Source organism: Saccopteryx leptura, chromosome 2, assembly GCF_036850995.1.
Source record: "Saccopteryx leptura isolate mSacLep1 chromosome 2, mSacLep1_pri_phased_curated, whole genome shotgun sequence".
Classification (NCBI taxonomy): Eukaryota; Metazoa; Chordata; class Mammalia; order Chiroptera; family Emballonuridae; genus Saccopteryx; species Saccopteryx leptura.
Genome location: NC_089504.1, coordinates 108,789,710 through 108,813,421, shown reverse-complemented (window position 1 = coordinate 108,813,421; position 23,712 = coordinate 108,789,710). Strand labels below are relative to the sequence as shown.

General features: G+C 34.6%; 1 protein-coding gene across 4 annotated transcripts in view; it reads left to right on the top strand.

The window, feature by feature from the left end:
* Window positions 1-23,712, top strand: part of NAV3 (neuron navigator 3) — a 277,955-nt gene that overhangs the window by 198,313 nt on the left and 55,930 nt on the right. For all 4 annotated transcript variants that reach the window (XM_066368505.1, XM_066368504.1, XM_066368503.1 and 1 more), the window contains 3 exons: window positions 1,790-1,842; window positions 8,822-8,845; window positions 11,249-11,326. In XM_066368505.1, the coding sequence (XP_066224602.1) occupies window positions 1,790-1,842; window positions 8,822-8,845; window positions 11,249-11,326 (155 nt within the window). The remainder of the gene's footprint in view (window positions 1-1,789; window positions 1,843-8,821; window positions 8,846-11,248; window positions 11,327-23,712) is intronic.

The window sequence follows — 23,712 nt, the reverse complement described above, 5'->3', positions numbered from 1 at the left end:
AATGAACTTTATCAGTAGCCATGGGTACACTATCGCTTCACACATAAGACTAACGTGAATCAACTTTGTTTTAGTTAATTTGCTACATCAGTATGTATACATTAAGTGATAAAAATAGAGAGGCACACATGCGCCAAATAAACATGTGCTTACGTGTTGAAACTTGTGATAGAAATGGACAGAAGTTTCCGGTAGACCATATATATGTATATATATATATATATATATATATATATATATATATATATATGATCTGAAATGTCATTGCTTTTTTGAAATGGTTCTATCACTCTCTTCATAGGCCTCTTATAACACTGTAGAAATAATTTGCTAAGCATACTGATGGATTTCTCAAGTGCCTCATTTACAAATAGAATGCTGTGCATATGCTGGGAAATTCTGGCTTTCCGTTAATGAGGTTTAAATAATCTAAATTTCTGAATGCCAGCCTGAGTGGGCAAGATGGCTTTTTGCTAGCCATGCATTGAATACTAAACTATTATAATTTTTAAATCATGGTTTAGAATCAAGGAATTATTGGACTAGGGAAATAGAAGAGAGCCTACTGTAATTAATGATGCACTGCCCAGTGCTCACAGTAAAAGATGAAACTAAGCCACAAACTAGAAGGTCATAGACCTATAAATATTAAGTGATTATAAGTAATATAGTAAGCAGGAGAAATATTGTAAAACAGAAGAAAGAAGTCTGAAAACGGAATCTCCCAATTCACTGTCATACCACAACAGTCCATACCAGTATTTCTAGTTATTAGAACTTGAAAGAATGTGCTTTTAAAAAAGATGACTAACAATTTGCATGTCTCACAGAATGGTGGTAGTATTTGCAGTTTCCTCGTCCTCTCTGGCCCAGGTTCTAAGCACCTCCCATGTACTCTTATAGTCCCCAGTACAATGCTCTTGATAGTATGTATATTGCTCTATTATAATTATCTCTTTAGTTGTGTATCTTTCTACTTATTTTTGAGCTCCTAGGTAGTCCCGGGTTCTAACAAGAGCCTGTCACATTGTGTGTGCTCAACTGGTTATTTAATAGATGACCAAACAGAAATAACTTGATATTACTCCACGGTGAAAAGACGAAGGACTTTTCTGCAAGTTTAATCAAACACAAATTTTATCAACATTTTCAGCTTAATATATTGAGCCTGCAGAAATATAAAGCAGCCTGTTAATTGTTTGAAATGGTGTTTTGATAGGCACAGATAAAAAACAGTTTGCAATTTCTATTCTTAATTTCAGTAAGACACCACCTTAAACTAAAAAGTACTTTTCTATCACTAAAATTACAGAAGAAACAATTCTTGTCCATTTAAAAAAAGCATAACTCATTATAGATAATGTTGAATTAATCAAGTTGGATAAAATGCTTACTTCCCTGGAAGTACATGGAAAAAAATACTGAAAATAGATCTTTGTTTTCTAAAAATAAAATAAAATACATAAAAAAGATTGTTACAGTTTAAAAGTGTATGGAAACTACAGTTCCGGTTTTCATGATTTTCTGATTTTGAATTATGTGGGTGTTGATGATAGTTGTCAATAGGTGCATAGCATCCTCTCTGTAACACGGCGAATAAGGTACTTTAGGGGGAGGTATGCCATCTTCTCATGTCTCAACATGTTTATGGCAAAAAAGAAGACTTATTCTCAGATTCTTCTGTCTCGCAGTTATTATTTTACTTCCCTATTCTTTGCTCTTTGGTAAAGACCTGATGTCCCTGAGCACCTTCCTTATTTCACCTGTGGTTCTTTTGTGCTTTCTCCAGTTCATGGCTCTTCGTTATCACTGGTCTCCAGCACTTCTTCTCTGTACTCCACAGTAAGTACTGGCTGTTAAGAGAAAGCTTCCACCTTTGCCAAGCACACAAATGATTAAATAGACTGACATTTACACAGAAGCCGCACAGTGAAATAAGGGCTGTAAGTGAAATGCTCTAAGCTACTGCATACCCGATAACCTGGCAAGTGCTGCAATAGCCCTTATGTGGTCCACTTCCCTGTGCTTCCACTGGACTTTTGTGCGCTCATTATAATCAATCTGTGGAAGGAAAACTGAATGTCACAAAGCCTATTGGGGTATAACTTGCAGTCTCTGAAATTGGGTAATATGCTCCACCATAATTTTATAATATTGAATAGTTTTCCTTGTTTGCTTCCCTGAGCCATAACTGATAATTGTTCTATGGTAGTTTTTTTCATTTCACTTTTGAGTTTATTTTTTGAGGAGATTATGCCAAAGTGTAAAGGCTTCTGAGGCTCAGAGATTTTTTTAAATAATCTTCTGAAATAGAGTATGATTTTTAAAACTTTATTTTTTAAGAAAGAAATGCCAATGTGTCAACTTATTTTCTCATGTGAAATTAAGTTTTTTGTTCCCAAGGTAAGTTTTCTGTCTATTTAATATAATTTTATCTTCTTCAAAAAAACAGTCTTTAGGAATTTTTTACAAGAGGTTCTTTTATGCCTAGGGAAGAATAAGGTATATTTAGTTTACATAATCTCACTGAGACTTGAATATTATGAATAATCCTTAATTCTTCATTGAAGTGTTTATATTCAGTTCACAGACTTGGCTCTTACCTGAGCAATTAAGCATTAGGGCAATGTTGATTTTTTTTCATTCATTTTTATTAGGTTCAAATGTTCCTCATTTTATGTTTGTCTTAATATTCATTGCTTTACATAGTTATTCAAAATTAGACTCTTTGGCAAAGACAATATTTTTCTTCTTACTTCTTCTTATTATTAAGATTTCCAATAAGTTCTATAACCAAAGAAATCACGATTAGTGTTTAGGTAAATCTGCTGTGTTAAACAAATGGATAAAGTGAGAAATGTGGAAATATATTGGAATAAATGCAAAAGAGGAATATTAATAAGTTAAGAGTTAGAGTTCCTCCTGTAGGGCCAGTGCTGCTGCTGGTTAGGGGAACGTATTCTGATTGAAACTATTGCAGCTAAAGTCTCTATATAACATGAACAACTGCAACAACATTTTAATCAGATTCAGATATATACAAAGCCTGACCTGTAGTGGCACAGTGAATAAAGTGTCAACCTGGAATGCTGAGGTTGCCAGTTCGAAGCCCCAGGCCTGCCTTTTTAAGGCATGTAGAAGAAGCTACTACTGTATTATAAATTGGTGCTTCCTGCTCCTCAACTCCCCGTTCTCTCTCTCACCTCTCTCTAAATTCAGTAAGTAAAAGCCTTTTAAATATATACAAAAGCAACATTTGGATAAAATACTTTTATGAAGCTTAAGAAAAACTCAAGAATAAAAAGAACATAGGTTGAAGAAAAAGAGATGGCTAATTAGAATATACCAGAGTCCTTAGACCTTTTTGTGATAATGAAACTGTTTTATAACTGTATTGTACAATTATTGGTTATTGAGTATTTGAAGTATGTCTGGTGTGACAGAGGAACTGAATTTTTAAATTTAACTATTTTAAACTTAAATAAGCATATGTGCCAAGTAGCTGCTATATTGGATATTGCAGATTTATTGGGAACAAAGATGTTATATTTTAAAAAATGGTAGATATAGATATACAGAGATAGATATGGTATATATAGGTCAAAATAATAAGGACAATTATGAAACGTAAGTGAGAAATAATAAATCAAGGGTACAATATGAAATGGGAACAAAAATGAAAATAAAGAGATTATATACACATATTTATAGGCCACCATTTAGAGATGAATCATGTCCTATTGTTTAGTGTAACAAGGATGGGCTTGGTGATCAAGCCACGTGAGAAGGTGATACTATTAGGAAATTAGTAATTTTTTCTTTTAAAGTGAGAGGCAGAGAGGCAGCGAGACAGATTTCCACATTTGCCCTGACAAGGATCCACCAGCAACTCCCTGTCTGGGGCTGATACTCTGCCCATCTGGGGTTGTTGATCTGTTTCTCGGCAATCGAGTTATTTTAGCGCCTGAGGCAAGGCCATGGAGCCATCTTCAGCTCCGAGAGCCAACATAATCAAACCAATCAAGCCATGGATGAGGGATGGGGGAGAGGGAGAGTAAAAGACAGAGAGAGGAGGGTTAGGGGTAGGGAAGCAGATGGTTACTTCTCCTATGTGCTCTGACTAGGAATTGAACCTGGGACTTCCACACACTGGGTCAACGCTCTACTGCTGAGCCAACTGGCCAGGTCTGGAAATTAGTAAATTTAAATAGTTGTGTTAGAAATGATATAAATTATATACTTGGATTAATAAATAATCTAGAAAATAATTCAAAAATGCATATTTGAACTAATAATGAGAAAATTTAAAGATAATGAGGAGTCATTTTCTCTAACCCCCCTTACCATGCACTGAGATTTAATTGGCAATCTGTGAAAATGCTTTCCAAATATGAAGTGAAAAGGTAATTTGTCATTATTTCTCATGCCTTCTTAAGGAGTCTAGATAAAGATTCTGTTGATTTACATTCTTACCTGACTATATCACTAATTATTTCATGGCATCAGGCAAGTTGTGAAATTTTTTTGGACTATACCTATGAAATAAAATTGGGAAACGACAGATCTTTCTGTTATTTCTGAAATAATTAGAGAAGAACAGGGACATTGTATACCATAAACCACAAAACATTGTTGGGCCCTGGCCGGTTGGCTCAGTGGTAGAGCGTCAGCCCAGCATGTGGATGTCCTGGGTTCCATTCTCAGTCAGGGCACACAGAAGAAGCGACCATCTGCTTCTCTACCCTTCCCCTTCTCCTTTCTCTCTGTCTCTCTTCCCCTCCCACAGCCAAGCTTCCATTGGAGCAAAGTTGGATCTGGTGCTGAGGATGGCTCCATGGCCTCCACCTCAGGTGCTAGAAAGGCTCTCATTGCAATGATGCAATGCTCCAGAAGGGCAGAGCATCGCCCCCTAGTGGGTATGCTGGGTAGATTCCAATTGAGTGCATACAGGAGTCTGTCTCTCTACCTCCCTGCTTCTCACTTCAGAAAAATACAAAAATAATAAAACAAAACATTGTCAATTGCATGTTTTTAGGAAACAGCATTTATAGCATAGTCTATGTAATAGCATCTTTTGAAGTGTTCAGTACACAACTAACACAACTGCACATGTCATTCCTTCATAGAATAATTAGTGTCTAGGGCAAAAAACATTTCCTGTTTTGCAAGAACTTTGGGCACTATCTCATTAGGCAAAATACTGCTTTAATTATAAACATGGGTATAAGCCATGTTATTCTAACACTTCATTTAGGCAATTTATGGAATTATATATTTTGCTTAAAAATATTAAAACAACCGCCCTGGCTGTATAGCTCTGTTGATTAGAGCATCATCCTGAAGCGCAAAGGTTGCAAGTTGGATTCCCGGTCATGGCACGTACAGGAACAGATCAATGTTACCGTCTCTTTCTCTCTCCCTTTCTCTCTCACTGAAGTCAAAATAAAAAGTAAATAAAAAATAAAGTAAAATATTAAAACAACCTAACAAAGTAGGCTTGTTGGAAAGAGCATTTACCTGTAAAGTCACTAAACTAATGAACGCCATTGGAAGAATTCTTTATTCACATGCTCGTTCTGTTAAAACTTCTACCAATTACAATTTGATATCATTTTTCAAATGTGTCTTGTCATAAAATTGTGCAAATCACCTTCTAGAATTCCTGAGCAGAAAGATTCATGGAGGCTGCAAACTAGTTACAAATAACTGGCCCAGGCTCATCTCCTAAGGTATTACCTTTGGTAAACTTAGAGTTTGTGTGTTTGTTTTTAAATCTAAACCAACAGTGTGAAATCTGGAGCTTTTACCTAAAAGTAAGATTAATTTTTTTTTAAATAACCAGAATATCTAAAAACACTGTAACGGTATTCCTCCAGGTTGACAGTCACCCCCATTGGATATTGGCATGGGCTTTCAGGCTCGCCCTGGTCTCCCCACCAGCTGTTCTTTCCTTCCTGAAGTCGAGTTTGGGTTGCTATTTTATACTGGGGAGATCTCATAGGAAGGGAGTATGCCTCATTATTTCTATATTTATGAAAGTGAGAAAATAAATGATAACCTAGCCTATGCTATTTTATTTCTAGGATCTAGAACCTTTTTTTCTTTATGTGCCTGAACCTGTTATGTATTAATATTTTTTTTCTTGCAATGGTTGTTTTCAGATTGGCTATATATTAAAAATTTTATTGAACCCGATTTGTATTTGGAATCTAATTTGTGTTGGTTTAATAAGAGCAAGGGCCATGTTTAGTTTATTGTAGATCCCTTTAGCATTTTTACTAACACACAACTAATACTAAGGTAGATATATACTTTTTAATTTTTAAGTTTGAATGCATGAAAGAATGGTTCTTTAGTAGCTTACAGAATAAAGAATAATCTCATATATTTTTATCTAGGCAAGGTGTTTTATAATGTTTACCATCCTTCAGGGCATTGGGCCTCCTTTAAAACCATTATATAAAATAGCAGGGAATCACAAACCTTGCCTAACCCATTGAAGAAATAATAATATTAATATTCTGGCTCATTGATTCAACTTTAACATCTACCTAGTAATAACAGCCAAGTATAAGAAAGAGGGCAAGTATTAAAGAAAAAGATAATTCTGAAAAATCAGCAATAAGAAAAGTCATTCTATACATTATATAGAGAATTTATATGTAATAACTCTACTTACCCAGGGCATTTTAAATGAAAAATATATACTTCTTGACTATTTACAAAACATAGACTACTTTGCTTGTTCTAAATATACAAATTATTTATTGAGTATTAACTTTCTGTAATTTTAGCAAGCCTAGAAGTAGGATTTAGGCAGAATAAATTGGCCATAACTATGCAAAGCACTAGGGAATCCAAATTGTCATAGTTAACTGGGTCATGTGTCTCATGGCAAACAACTTGCCACTTTCTTTTGATTTTGAGACATTTTTATTACAGAATTACTTCCTTACTTATGATTCAAAAACAAAGCTTTAGCCTGACCAGGTGGTGGCGCAGTGAATTGAACATCGGACCGGGATGCAGAGAACCCAGATTCGAGACCCCAAGGTCACCAGCTTGAGCTCAGGCTCATCTGGTTTGAGCAAAAGCTAACCAGCTTGGACCCAAGGTTGCTGGCTCAAGCAAGGGGTTACTCAGTCTGCTGAGGGCCTGCGGTCAAGGCACATATGAGAAAGCAATCAATGAACAACTGAGGTGTAGCAATGAAAAACTGATGATTGATGCTTTTATTAATAAAATTAAAAATGTTTTCACTTAAAAAACTGAAGTTAAGATGTAAAATATTCAGGCTTTATGTTAGTATTTATTTTTAAAACAATTAGGATTCAACTATTCAAAAACACTCTTTTCTTTAATTACTATATTACTAATTACACATTATTTTTAAGAGTAGAGAAAATATAGGAAAGAAAAATCTAAAGAGATGCTTACACATAAAAGTATTTTGATGTTAAAATTATTTTGTTTTATGTTTTCTGGAGAAAAAGTAGACATAAAAAGTGGTTCACCTATATCTGCATCAATTAATCAGGCAATATTCCAAAAAGGAGATATTGTTTTTCAGCTTCAGATCTGCTCAAAGCGATAAGCTGACTTGTACTGTTAAGTGTTATTATGCCTTCTCCAACTTTCTCCAGAATCAGAGAACTTTCCAAGTATAATGGTGCACAATTCATACTCTGAAATTTTACAGCCCAGCACAAAGAAAACCAGAGCTAGGAGTTTCTGCAACTGAAGCCAAAACATCCTGTGATTTTCTCTAACCATGCTCATTTGCATAATCTGTATATGCTGAAATGTTCATCAACCACTTTGATCACCAACTAAGCCCTGGATCTTTTAGAGTTTTTCTGACTTTCAACCAAATAAACTTAATTAATAATCATTAAGAAAACTAAAAGAAAGTAGAAACTAAAAACCTGGTATCTATGGCTATTAGCAGAGGTCAGCCTTTTCCCTCCAGCTTTATTGGGCATTCTTTAAGATCTGTAAGTCATTCTGACTCCTAAACTTGGCTGAAGATCCCTATAATTTCATGGAGTCCATTTCCCATCATCTAGATTTTATTTTATTATTTTAAAAAATTATTTTATTAATTTAAGTGAGAGAGGAAGAGAAGGGGAGAGAGAGAGAGAGAGAGAGAGAGAGAGAGAGAGACAGGAACATGGATCTGCTCCTGTGTGTGTCCTGACTGGGGATGGAAACAGGCAACCTCTGTGCTTTAGGACAATGTTCTCACCAACCTACTATCCAGCCAGGACCACAATCTAAATTTAAAAAATGCAATATTTTTTTCTGTGCCTATATTTTTTAGGGTATAATTATAAAACTAGATTGAGGAAAGTACAAGGGGGATAAATGATGATGGACGAAGACTTGACTGGTGGGGAGTGAACACAACGCACTGTACGGTGAGGTGGTGTAGAAATGGGCACCTGAACCCTGGATGATCATGTTAACCAGTGTCACCCCAATACATTCAAAAACTTAATAAATAACGAAACTGTTTTGTTTTTGGTCTCTATCTTAGGATAATACTATCTCTTAATTCAATCCTTTACTTTTAAGGCATATGATCTACCCATGAATCAAATAACCTATATTTTAAAAGTACTAGATGGTTTATAGAGAAAGAAATATTCATTGCAATTCTACAGGTTACTGTTCTTATTGTTTTAATATTATACATTTTACTATTCTTATGTTAAATCATAGTATTTTAAATACAAAATATAATTGTTTTACTCATACATGCTTGTGAAATGAATTGAAATTAATTATTTATAATATTTTTTTTTTACTTTATTTTTTACAGGCTGAAGAAAAGGCTCATTCAGAGGTAAAAAGCTTGCCGCATTCTTATATTTTATATATATATATATGATGAAATGAGACTTTCTTCCACTAGAGGGCTCTGTGTTACAATAGCTTAACCTTCCAGCACTGTGGTTACAAATAACCCAAGGTGTTGATAAAAAGGTCTTGGATATTTCCTCTTAAAAGATAATGAAAGGAAGTTTTCAGAAGCAAACTCTCTTCTCACATTATAGATTGGAGTCTTAGCTAATAAATTGTGTCTAGTAGCAAGCACTCATAAAATCTTTGATGGATGAATGACTGTGTGGTCTTTCTATTTTATTAGAGTCTCTTTTCCCCACCGCTGTAAAAGTAACTGCATAGGATTAAGGAAACTATTGAATCTTGGGCATCAGACCTGCACAAGCTACCAGCATCCCAGCCCATCTCTCTGGAGTCAGGACTGTGCTGCCTCTAATCACCAGTGTGTTATATTGTTCTAATCACATTCATTTCAGAAATGCACATTTCCTTACAATCATATGCAAATTAGAATTCAGCTAGGATAGAATATTCTTTTTCTTTCCCTTCGAATAAGAGTTTTCCTGGCCAAGGAGAGCAGAGGACTTTAAATAGGCCTTTATTCAGATATAGTAATGACTATTTGATTGGTTTATACTGAGGCAGTCAGACCATAGAGAAAGTAAGTGTTCTGGCAACAATCTCTACAAAGGAACTCTTTCCTTTGAAGTCATATTTTATTAGCCTTCAATGTAAAATTTGTGATGTGCTTTAAATTATTGAAAATGTACTGATTACACCAATTTGATTTTTGTAGTTGCTAGACTTGAAAATATTGTTTTTGTTTAAACAACCTATTTTATTCACATTGTTTGGACAAGGCAAGGCTTCTAACATTGCTCATACAATAGCTACTGAAGTAAAACCATGCCACATCTATTTGCCTTACTAATAGCTATCCAATAGCCCTTTTATCATTCATGCCCCATAATGGGACATGGTTTTTTAAAAATAATTTACAGTACTTGAAGTTTTCCTAGATTATATTTTAAAGGAAGTAGCATCATGTATTAGAGACAACTGATTTGAGAAAGCCTCTTTGAATTTGGTTTAAGAACGAAATGGATTCTCTGATTCCTGAGAATGTTTGTGGTTATCATCACAGGAATCGCACACAAAAGTTAACTGGGGCTGGGGTGTGTGTCTTTTTAAAAACAGGAGTGGAAGGACAGCACATTTGCCAAAATTATAAAAATGCCTTCTATCTCTGCCTCCAGCTTCCAGCTCACTTCTTTTTTAGTCTCTTAATATTGACCACTGTTTCTTCACCACAAAAATCTAATTAATGTGAAGGGGGGAAAAAAGTAATGCTCTTTCAAACTGAGACAATATTCCAGAATTCCAAATATAACAAAAGAAGGCTTGTTTTTGAAGAAATGAGAATCATCAGAGGAGGATGTTTGGCATCTAAGTAATTAATGAGACCAGAAGTATACTTGTGAACTTAAAAATGTTTTACCCTTACTAATCATTTTATTTCATGGCAACATGAGACATGCAGATTAAATTGTGATTGTACTTAAATTAAAATTTTTTATATAATATCATATACTCCTATTTTTCTGCTTCAGATTTATTCAAGTGTGGACTTAACTAAAAAGTGAAACATTTTAACATACTTATTTTGTTGTTTTATCTAGTTATTTGTACACTATTACTGATTTTTCCCCTTATTTTTAAACTATGGGTAATCTATAATGTATTTCTTCTTTGACCTCATAGTCACTCACTGAATAAAAAGCATTATAATCAAGATTTGGGAAGACTTCTCTGAGTGTTAGTCATTAAAGCTCCAGGCAATAAAATTATTTTCAAGGATGGATCATTAAATGTTGAATTAGAGCCAACTTTTAGTGACTTGAGGATATTCCACAATTCTGAGAAGTCACCAAATTACAGAAAGTTAAAATAAACATGCAAAAAAAGAAAAAAAAACTGATAAAAAAGTAACAGTACCTATTTCTCAAAAGACCCAGAAAAAAATATGTATATGTACATTTAATTTTTACAAAGAAATGATTTCATTACTGAGTTTGGTTACTGCAAATTTCTATAAAAAAAATCAATCAAGAGTAAACTGATTCTTGAGTCAGGTGGGCATGGCAAATAGAACAAGCAAGCGCAGCTTAATTGGCAGGTTTGAGTTCCAGCTTTGAACATAGGCACTCACCCTTCTTCCTCTCAGTGGCTTCTGATTGTTACTGTGCAGCCACTGTTCACATTTCTTTAATTTTCAGAAATTGGTGCTGAAATGGTGGGGGGAGAAGGACTTAAATATAATATTAGCTTTGCTTTCTTGGATTGAATTCTAGTTGAAATTAAAAATCTCCTAGCATATTCAACTGACTTTTTAAATTACATTCAGCAAATTCATAAACTGCGGAGAGAGCTGGTTGCTTCACAGGAAAAGGTGGCCACCCTCACATCTCAGCTTTCAGCAAATGTAAGTCACTTTTGATTTTTTTTGACACATTAACACAGATTTTTATATAGGATAATTTTAGTAACAGGCTTATGCACTTTAAATGTCAAAAATTATACAGTTTAAGTCACTAAATAGTGGGGCTCCTCTAAAGGTATGCTTTTGAGTACACTGGGTAATAAAAGGTAAACCCAAATTGATAAGGAATCATAATATGGTTAAAATAGCCTTTTATTTCTTATGAGGTTGGAAGTATTAGCAAGAGCTACAAGGATTATTTCTTATTTTTTATTTTTATTACAACCCACACAGAAGACTTTCTCAAGCCACAATACTATTAGGGATTGATAGTAATTAACTTTGGTAGATAAAAATTAATGTGCTCTGCCTCCACCAGTGCAATTTCTTAGACAATTAGTTAAGCATCCAATTAATTCTAAAAAATTAACTTAGGTCTATATTTGGGTATCATAGCCGTATTGTCAATGAGATATATTTATCTCAACAACCTTGGCAGCCTGTTCTTGGTCTCACAGCTGAGAACAGCAAAAATGATGGCAATGAAGACCATCAATTATATTAACATTTCTGAAGATCTTTCCGTGTGCCAGGGAGTTCAGAGATGGAGAATAGTAAAGAACATGTGGCGTTGTGCCTAGTCCTAGGGAACAATAGTGCTAGAAGCAACAGTGAGGGGTAAGCGAGCTCCCGCTATTTTGCCATATGTCCTGCCACCTTCACTCAACATTAATTTGCTCAGTTCCACTGCGTAGCTCTGGGCCTGCTGCCTGCCTCTGTGCTTTCCATTGAGTTTTTCTATCTTTTAGACAAAGCTTGACATAGCCAGACTGTGCAGGTAGAGGCCCCCTGGATAGGACTTGAATAAGTGAAACTTTAAGATGAAAAATTATGGTGCAATAAAACCTTCACAGTGTGTAAGTCATTTTATTCACAATGTATTTATTTTAGCATTCTATTTGAATTGATTTTATCTTTACAACTTTGGGAGAATCTAGTTACTTTTGGATTGACTATTTTTTATAAACATTGTTGGGGGATTCTTAAAATAGTAGTTGGTTTTAGAGAATTGTACACTGGAATAGAGCAATATTATGTATTTAAGCTATATTTTGTGTCTAAGTATACTCTTAAGTAGGTCAGAAGCAATTGTAAATTTTATACAATAGGCTAGTTATATGGTAGTATAAAACACTCCTGTCTAAGTTCCTGAATTTGTCCCCAGAGGGATATTGCAATGCAAATGTCAAAATGTTCCAGATTGTGTTTTTCTGCAACCAGGAAGACTCCGTGATAGACCCTATGCATTAGATGGATAGTCAAAATACTTACAGATGTCTTAAATGATTACTCATGGTTTTATTTTATTTCATGAATATCTCTTATTTGGGCTTCTATATTCAGATATTTCAATAATGGAATTTGGGCTTTTACAGAGTAATTTTAAAACTAGTTCTATTTAAAAAGCAATACATGCTTATTACATTAAAAAGAAAAACAATCTAAAACAGTGTGTAATAAAAAAGGCATCACTTGTTTTATCCTCTGAGACTCTCATTACTGTTCATGGTTATTGATTTTTTGTGTTTCCTTTCAAAATTGTTCTTTTATATACTCATTAACATACACACACATATATATGTATATATATGTATGTGTGTGTGTGAACATATACACACAAAATATACACTTAAGAAGGGTTACACACACATACACACGTATGAGGAACCTAATTGTAGCATAAGGGAACAGTTCTTGGGGCTCAGCTTTCTGCCATTGTTTGGAAAGGGAGCAAACATTTTTTTAAAATGTCAGCCATTGGCTACCTACCACTTCTGCTTCAACCAGCACACCACACTATTTTTAACAATGTTTTCATGACCTGCAGTTTGTATTCTCAGCTGGGCATTGATATGATGATCAAAGGGTAAAAACTGGTTCTTGTGAAAAACCAAGCTTACTATTTTTATGTATAAAGCTCAGATAGACATAAGGTGTATAAGCAGGTATCCAGTATACTAGTGGCATAAAATATCATGGAGGAAGGGGATAATTAGGAAAAAAAAAATCTATATTCTCTCCCTAGGCAACAATAGTAATAATAAATAGAGTAAGAACACAGAATTAGAGGACATGGTACCAAATAGATGAATTTGTTTAAAAAGTCTAGTCTTAGAGAAAAAGTCCAAATATTTCCAGCTTCCTACTGTATATCTATGTTATCACTAGTAGTATATTTTGCATGAGGATTGGAGCTTAAAATATATTCTATTTTGCATGATTATTTTTACCCTATAAAATAGCATTTTAGAAATCTTCCCAAATCACCTCAGAGCTATACAAATAACCTGTGGGTAGCAGTTTTATTTTTTTAATAGTAAAAAATATTGAAACAAGTAAAATATCCCTTAATAGGTCAATGAATAAACAAACTGTTGTATCCACACCATGAACTACTTACTCAGCAGTAAAAAGAAGTGAACCATTGGTTGATACACCCAACTTCAATGGATATCTTTAAGTATAGTCTATGCTCAGTGGAAAAGCTCAATTTCAAAAGGTCCCATACTATATAATTCCATTTTTATAACATTTTAGAAGGACAACATTATGGAAATAGACAAAGCTTAATAATTGCCAGGGTTTGGAATGGTGGTCACCTTTAGAGAAAGGTGTATCTTTCTCTAAAGAGGGGTGTGTATCTGTCAAGTATATCAATAAGAAGAGCTTTGTGGTAAGGATATAGGTGAAATCTACATCTGTAGCAATGTTGAATTTCATTCCTGGTTTTGATATTATACTATAATTATATAAGATGTGACTATTGCAGAAAACTGGGTGATGGGGTACATAGGTTCCCTCAATACTCTCTGCTACTCTTGTGACTCTATACTTATTTCAAAAATAACAACAACATGTAAAGATATACCACATTTTTTAAAAGAGATGTCTAGTTTTAGTTTTGTAGGTTATCAACCTCATTTCACCATTTATTATAGTTCTTTTTTATTTGGTAGTGGCATGAATTGTTAAAGCTTTTTACCATCTTTTAAATTTATTGCTGAAAATGACAAAAGATGAAAGTGAAAAAATTCAGGTAATGAAGATATGCATTATCTTCTACTCTTCTACAAAGAAGTTTATTAAAATTCACTTAAAGACTAAATATTTTAGTGGCTGAGAATTTGTATAAATGGATGCATATACAAATTTGTATGAAAATTTTAATGTCTCCCATTTTGAATATTTTAATAGCATCATTATAATTACAAAGAAAGGAGTCTTGCATATTTATGTCTATTTGTACTTTTAAGGACATAATCTCTTTTATGCATCCAGAAATTTGAATTACTCATAAGTTACCTATTAACTACAAATCACGTGAACTTTAGTGTTTGGTTTATAATGTATTAACTAAATACATTATAGATTTAGATTCCATAGCCATAATGATTCATCAAAGGATTTAGTTAATAGTTGATTTTTTCTCAGTTCTAAACATGACAACATTTAAATTTCAGTATATGCTTTACTTCATTGCCCCTGAGTTAATATCTGTTGATGTAAATAATGTTAATAATGTTAATATCTGTTGATGTATATATATATTTTAACACACAGGCACAGAAATTTATTATAAAACTGAATAAAATTATTTCTGTATAAAATTTCTTCAACATTAGTTAATAAAAACTAAATCTTATGTAGTTTCTATTTGGAGGTAGAGATAAGCCTTTTATGAGTTAGTTTATTCAGAGTATAAGTAAAGATTTTACCTTTTAGTTAATGGGATCACTACAATAAATATTGTCAGTAAGAGTTATAAAAGCCATGATTTATAAGGATAAAGGATAAATTACTAGTTTGGTTTTATAGTAAATAATAATTAGTAATAACTCAAAATATTTAGCTATTCTTTGTTACTGAATATATGAAAATAATTCTATCAGTACTTAAATGTTTTTCTTTTTATTTTCTTTTTTATTATTATTATTAAGTGAGAGGCAGGGAGGCAAAGAGACAGTCTCCCGCATTCACCCTGACTGGGATCCACCCAGCAACTCCCATCTGAGGCTGATGCTCTGCCCATCTGGAGCCACTGGCCCATTGCTCAGCAACCAAGCTATTTTAGTGCCTGAGTTGGAGGCCATGGAGCCATCCTCAGTGTCTGGGGCCAAACAGTTCTAGCCATGGCTGTGGGAGTGGAAGAGAGAAAGAGAAAGATGGAGGGGTGGAGAAGCAGATGGTTGCTTTTCCTGTGTGCCCTGACCAGGAATCGAACCTGGGACATCCACACACTGAGCTGATGCTCTACCACTGAGCCAACCCGCCAGCTCCAAATTTTTTCTATTTATTCAGGGTTTGTTTTATAATGGGTGTATCATCATGTGTTTGGACCTGGAATGATTATATTCATATGAACTCCATATAATAATCTATGTTTTAATATTTAAATTTGAAATTTTCATGCTTCCCTAATAAAATGCTTTTTTTACCCCTTTGTTAAAAGGAGAAGTGGTAAGGCAGAAAGGTATCCCATGAGCTCAAATCTCATTTTGATGGGCAAAGTCTAACTGGCAATCAGTAGAATGTGCACTGACCCTTCCCCACCCTTTAGAGGTTCTCTGAAAAGAGCTGCGGAAAGGCCTGGGAAGACTCTTTATAAAGCTGTTTCTATTATACTAAGATGTCTTTAGAAAGCAGAGAGAGTGTTGGCAAGAATGATAACCTGGCCTTCCCTGAATCAATACTCCAATAAGGAACCAAAAAAAAAACAAAAACAAACAAAAAAAACCCCAAGTCCCAGAAGCAAAGGCAACTATAAACGTGTGGTCACATCATACAGATAGCCAGGTGCCCTCTCGCTGCTCTCCCACACCTTAATGCAGCCAGGTCAGGTGGGATGCATTCGTTTGTCTCTCAGTATATATTCTTTACACATCATGGCCCTTAGATAATTTGGAAATAAGCACTAAGGCTAGTTATTACTACCATTTTTCAAAAACATCACCAAATGTTTTTTGTTTTTTGTTGGGTTTTTTTTTCTTTGCCTTTCAGCATAAAAGTCTTTTAGACAAAAATCTCTTGGGTATTATTTTGTTTTGGTATTGTGTCCTATTTCTTTGCTCTATTTAATATTTTTATATAATCTGGCAATTACTCTTGCTTTTCTGCATTTCCTTTAAGAGAAAACTCTTTTACACATATTAACCATGACAAACAATGAAGGGCCAGTTATATACTTACAGTAAAAGGAATGTAAAGTCTTATTTAGGGTAGTTTCATAGTCATTTTCAATTCATCTAACTATTGATTTTCAAATGTAAAGTCATATCTATCTAATCTAGCTATCCATTCATCCTCATATTAATCTATGTATAGAGTATTTTTTATTTGGTTGACAGGCTGTCACTGAATTCTAAATGAACAAATGCAATGCAGGCCTTTTTCCTAATGCTATTTCATCATAGTACTTAGCAGCACAATAATTCTTTTTACATTTCTATCCAGATTCTGTTGTGTGTTTTCAATCCTAAAGATAGTGTGTGCTAGTTAGTACCTTCCGTTCCCTAATATTCAGTCCTATCTAATTTATTACCTTGACAAACTTCACCAAACACAAGTTGGAGAATATTTATCATCATATTGATAACATTTTATTCTGGATTTAAAATTATGCAACTGCTAAAAGAAAAGCCAGAACCAAGTAAACTATGATTAACAGCTCTCATAAAAATCCACAATTGTTTTTAAAAAGTCATAATTTTATAAAGGTTTTCAGACAAGATATATTGTCCTATAGTTTAATCAGTTTTATTTTACATTTTCTCTCCACTAAGGTGAAAAATATCATCCCTGGTAGAAATGGTTTTCCTTATTTGCTTCTTGTACTGCTTCCTTTCCATTAAGCCAATTGGTGAGAAATGTAAACTTTTATTACCTTCAAAGTAACAAAGTCAATCTGATAAACTAAGCCAAAGCAACATAAATTTAAAACAATATTTCACTAACATACTTTTAATATATCTTTATTAAGAACAATGTGACTCAAATTAAAATGTTCTTTTTTAACCAGTTTTCTTGTGAATAGTTAATGAAGAGCAATATTCCAAAGACTGAAAACGGACATTCTAACCATGAATATTTTGTATTTACTCATTCATACAAAATATAAGCAATATATTATATTTGTAGAGCATATGCCTCACAGTCTTGCTTTCTTTGTCATATTTTAATTCCTATTTAACTGATAAAATATTCATAGAGGTAAAGTAAATGAAGTTTCTTCAAGTTTATATATGTAAGAACTCATCGTCCAGCGATTAATACTCATAATTTTAGGGGAGAGTTAAAACTTCACAATATTAAGTAGAATTTTGCATTTCTTTTAGTGAATATTAGCAAAGGTATTCTGCCAGAATGTTCAATATTTTAAAATAAAACAAACAGTTTTAGCTTTAGGATCATGTACACCATTGTAGGATTGTAGTGTAATTATTTCTAATGGTCTAAACTGAAATCAGCCCAAGTAGTTATCATGAGCAAATATATTATAAATTAAATTAGAGCAATGCTTTACAGAAAAATAGACCCCCATCTACATACCACATGATTGAATCTGAAAAATATAATATTAAGGAGAAAAAAAAACCCCAATATAAAAAAGTCACACAATATAATCCTGCTGTTTGATTCCATTTATATGCATTCAAAATACTCTAAAGCATAGTTTTTAGGCTATCAGCCTATAGTAAAACTATAAAGAGAAGCAAGAAATAATTACTATAAATGTTGCAATAGTGGTTATCTTTGAGGAAAGAAGAGGGGACAGTGTTGGGGGAAGAGCAATGAGGACTTCTAGGGTCCTAAAATGTCTTAGTTCTTGACTGGAATGGTAGAGCATAAATGTTTACTATGTGGTAAACCAGAGAGCTTTACATTTTCATTTTATTCATTTTATACATGGTTTTACAATTAAAAGTATGTGTTAATTTCTGAGGGTACTAAGTCTGATGTAATGACATTCCTTGTCATTGAGAACATATAAAAAAAAGATAATATTTTTTTTATTATTTTTTTTTAATTTTTTTTGTATTTTTCTGAAGCTGGAAACGGGGAGGCAGTCAGACAGACTCCTGCATGCGCCTGACCGGGATACACCCCGCACGCCCACCAGGGGGAGATGCTCTGCCCATCTGGGGCGTTGCTTCTGTTGCGACCAGAGCCACTCTATCACCTGAGGCAGAGGCCACGGAGTCATCCCCAGCGCCCGGGCCAATTTTGCTCCAATGGAGCCTTGGCTGCAGGAGGGGAAGAGAGAGACAGAGAGGAAAGAGAGGGGGAGGGGTGGAGAAGCAGATGGGCACTTCTCCTGTGTGCCCTGGCTGGGAATCGAACCCGGGACTTCTGTACTCCAGGCCGACGCTCTACCACTGAGCCTACTGGCCAGAGCAAAGATAATATTTTTTAAAAGTGTTATTTATCCTATTAAATGTGCTAACAAACCTTCGAGAATCATTCTCAAGGTGTGTGTGTGTGTGTGTGTGTGTGTGTGTGTGTGTGTGTGTGTGTGTAAAGGAGAAGGAGCAAAGAGGGAAGAGGGTGTAGAAAAAGAATGGAGTTGTACCAATGGACTGAAGATTAATAGACATAATTTTTACAAATTTTCTTTCTCTGTATTATAATGTCGGGAAAAGAAAGGCAGCCCAGTTAAATTTAGAGCTTTAAACAAAGACACCTTTGTATCATGATGCTAATGCAGGGGTAGTCAACCTTTTTATACCTACCGCCCACTTTTGTATCTCTGTTAGTAGTAAAATTTTCTAACCGCCTACCAGTTCCACAGTAATGGTGATTTTATAAAGTAGGGAAGTAACTTTACTTTATAAAATTTATAAAGCAGAGTTACAGCAAGTTAAAGCATATAATAATAATTACTTATCAAGTACTTTATGTCGGATTTTCACTAAGTTTGGCAGAATAAATCTTTATAAAACAACTTACTATAGTTAAATCTATCTTTTTATTTATACTTTGGTTGCTCTGCTACCACCCACCATGAAAGTTGGAATGCCCACTAGTGGGCAGTAGGGACCAGGTTGACTACTGCTGTGCTAATGGAAGAAATGCCTACATTCTTGCTGTTACCAAATGGAATAAACTTTTAGCTGTTACTAATACTGGAAAATACTTGTAGTGTCCTAATTCTTAGAACACCAGTGATCTCTTTGGTAATGGGAACCTCAGCCTATCAGCTCTGCTCGAGTTACAAGGCCATGTGTTTTGAGTCCACTTACTCCCTTGCCTCAAAAAAATTAATCTTTGCCCAAAGATTGAAAAACTTTTCTCCACACATAGTTTATTATAGATGTAGTTCTTATCCTTTTAAAGGTACAATAAAACTGATCAGTTTGAAATAATGTACCTGGAGTTTTACCTCAAGCCAGTGGGTAAGTTTGCTGTACCTCCTCATGCTTAAAATTTTGTGGGTCAAGGAAGCTGTTGCAAAATGGCATATTTATAAAGACTGGCCTATTTTAGAGCCTTGGTAAGATTGGTATATACTTAAGTCATAAGACTTATGAGGAGATTCCAAAATGGCTACCCAGTAGGTGGGAGCTACACTCACCTGCTCCTGGAGCCAGATGAAATTTATAGTTAAATTATAGAGCAATCAACCTGAATAACCAACTGAAGGACAGCTGAACTGAAATATTGTAACCAAGGATTTCCATAGAGACTGGTAACAAAAAAAGGCAGGGAAACAAAAATGGCTGGCTTTCCACATCCACATGCAGTGGCTTCTAGAAGGATATCTTGGCTGTAAAACTCTCTCACCCCAGGAGAGCAGGGTCTCATCCCCATGCAGGGATCTGCAACCCAGAGGAACAGAAGTCAGAAGAAGAGCCCACATAGCATCTGGTGGTGAAAATCAGTGGGGATTCAGTCCACCTGGGAGAGAAAGAAGACTGGACACACTCAGCCACCTTCCCAGGGTTGATTGAGCATGAGCACCAGCCTGGGGAGTGCACTGCCTCACTGTCCATCTGCTGGCAGCACCACTCTGCTGTGCCCAGGTCCTGTGGAGTTGTTTGCTGGCTGCACCCAGTGGGGACGTTTGGGGCACTCTGTTTCTGGGGAAGCTCTTGATAGAGACTTGGACAGTAGTTGAACTCTATGGCTATGGAGGAGGGGTCATTGTTTCCCAATGCCAGCTCACAGCCAGAAACATTGCCTCCCCAACATCTTGGATGACTTTGTTTTCCCTTCTACTACCTGTGGCCCTGCCCTGCTGGGTTCAGTCCTGTGGGGATTGTGGAGAGGATCAGAGTGATGCTCAGGGCTAGGACTTTCAAAGTGTGTATCCGGAAGAGATTTTTATCCTTGGATCAGACAAGAAGATGCTGGGTTGTGTGGCTGCATTGCATAGGCACCAAGCCCGTCTCCCCTATGAGCTATGGTTTTGAGCTGTTTACCCAGTGGGGGTCACATTAGGTCTGACTTTCTGGCAGCCAGGGGCTCCCACCATCTTCAGTTTCATTCATGCGAGGAGAGTCTGAAAGCTGCTTGGAGATGGGACTTTTCGTTCACAGCTCCCTCCGAAGCTATTGCCAAGGAAGGGGAGGAGGTACCTGCTTCACTCCTATAGGATTTCCAGCACCATCCACAAAGAAAGACTATTTGGATCTGTCCTGCCTGCCAGAAGAATCCCAGTGGCACCACTATTCCAAAAAATTTCAAGAGGAGGAAAGACTTCCAAGCTCTTTGTACAAGGCCAGCATTATTCTAATTCCAAAACCAGATAAAGACACTACAAAGAAAGACTATTATAGGCCAATATTCCTGATGAATATAGATGCTAAAATTCTCAACAAAATATTAGCAAACTGGATCCAGTAATACATTAAAAAGATCATAAACCATGATCAAGTGGGATGTATTCCAGGGATATGATGTTGGTATAATATTTGCAAACCAATAAACTTGATACATTACTTAAACAAAATGAAAGATAAATAATTACATAATCATATTTATAGATGCAAAAAAAGTGTTTGATAATATCCATCATTTATAACAAAAACTCTCAGCCAAGTGGGAATAGAAGAAACATACCTCAATATAATAAAGGCCATATATGACAAACCCACAGCCAACATTATACTCAGTGGTCAAAAACTAGAAATATTTTCCCTAAGATCAGGAACAAGACAAGAATGTCTACTTTTACCATAGCAATCAGAAAAGAAAAAGAATTAAAAGGAATCCAAATTAGAAAAGAGGAAATAAAATTTAATTATTTTCAGAGGACATGCTATTATATATAGAACATTCTAACATCTCCCTGAAAAAACTACTAGATCTAATAAATGAATTTAACAAAGTAACAGGATACCAAATTAATATTCAGAAATCAGTGGCATATTTATAGAACAATGATGAACTCTCAGAGAAATAAAGAAAACAATTTTATTTATTATTGCAACAACAAAAATAATAAGGGACCTAGGAATAAATTTAATGTGGGAGGTTAAAGACCTGTACTAAAAAAATTATAAGATACCGAAGAAAAAATTGAAGATACAAATGAGTGGAAGCATATACCATCTTCATGGATAGGAAAAATCAACCTCATTAAAATGTCCATACTACCAAAAGCATTCTACAGATTTAATGCAATTCTTATAAAATATCAATGGAATACCTCACAGACCTAGAACAAATAGTCCAAAAATTTAGATGAAACCACAAAAGTATCTGAATTGCTTCAGCAATCTTGAGAAAGAAGAACAAAGTTGGAGAAATCATACTACCTGATATCAGACTATTCTACTAGCTCATTGCAGTAAAAACAGCATGGTTTGGCACTCTAATAGGCATATAGATCAATGAAATATAATAGAGAGCATGGAAATAAACACACAGCTTTATGGTCAATAGTATTTGACAAAGGAGGCAAGAACATACAATGTGATAAAGACAGTTTGGAAAATTGGACAGCTACATGCAAAAAAAAAAAAAAAAAAGAAAAGAAAAGAAACTAGACGACTAACTTATACCGTACACAAAAATAAACCCAAAATATATTAAAGACTTAAATGTAAGTCATGAAACCATAAAAATCTTAAAAGAAAATATAAGCAGTACAATTTCAGATATTATTCTTAGAACGTTTTCTCATATATCTCCTCAAGCAAACAAAACAAAGGGAAAAATAAAAAAACGGGACTACATCTAACTAAACAGCTTTTGCGCATCAAAAGAAGCCATCAGCAAAATTAAAAGGGGACACACTGAATGGGAGACTATATTTGCCAGATACATCTCATAAGAGGTTAATTTCCAAAATACATAAAGAACTTATATAACTCAACACCAAGAAGACAAACTATCCAATTGAAAATATGGACAAAAGACCTGAATAGTCACTTCTACAAAGAGGACATACAGATGGACAACAGACATATGAAAAAATATTCAAGATCACTAATCATCAGAGATGCAAATTAAAACCACAATGAGATATCACCTCATGCCTGTCAGAATGGCTATCACCAATAAATCAATAAACAGGTGCTGGTGAGGATATGGAGAAAAGAGATTCCTTATGTACTCTGGGTAGTAATGCAGTCTGGTACACCCATTGTGAAAAATGTGGAGTTTTCTCAAAAAACTAAAAGTAGAACTGCCTTATAACCCACTTCTGGGACTATATCCAAAGAAACCCAGAACACTAACACTAATTGAAAAAATATATGCACCCCTATGTTCATTGCAGAGTTATTTACAATTACCAAGATCTAGAAACAGCCCAAGTGCCCATCATTTGATGAGTGGATAAAAAAGCTGTGGTACATTTACACAATGGAATACTTTTCTTTTTTTTTTGTGAGTGATGGTATGCATGGACCTGGAGATTATTTTGCTAAGTGAAATAAGCTCATTAGAGAAAGATAAATACTATATGATCTCACTTAAGCAAAATAAAAGCATATATGATATATATGCTTTTATATATATATAACACACAGACACAGACAAGAGTGTGGTAACTGCTGAAGTAAAAGCAGTGTGGGGGTAGGAGGAGGCGGAAAGGAGGGATTAATGGGGATGGGAAGTGACATTGCTTTGGGCGGTGGGCACACAATGCAGTGTGCAGATGATGTTTTCTTGAGTTGTACACTTGAAACCTGAATGGTTTTTTTAAAACAATGTCACCCTAATAATTTTTAAAAAATAACAAAAATATATTTCCCCTAAATGACTTTTGTTTATCTACACAATAGGTACAATTCTCTGAGATTTAAAATAAAACCACAAAGCCACAAAAACATAATTTTAAATAAACTATGGCCAATTATTATTTCTAGCTGGCCTCCTTACACTTC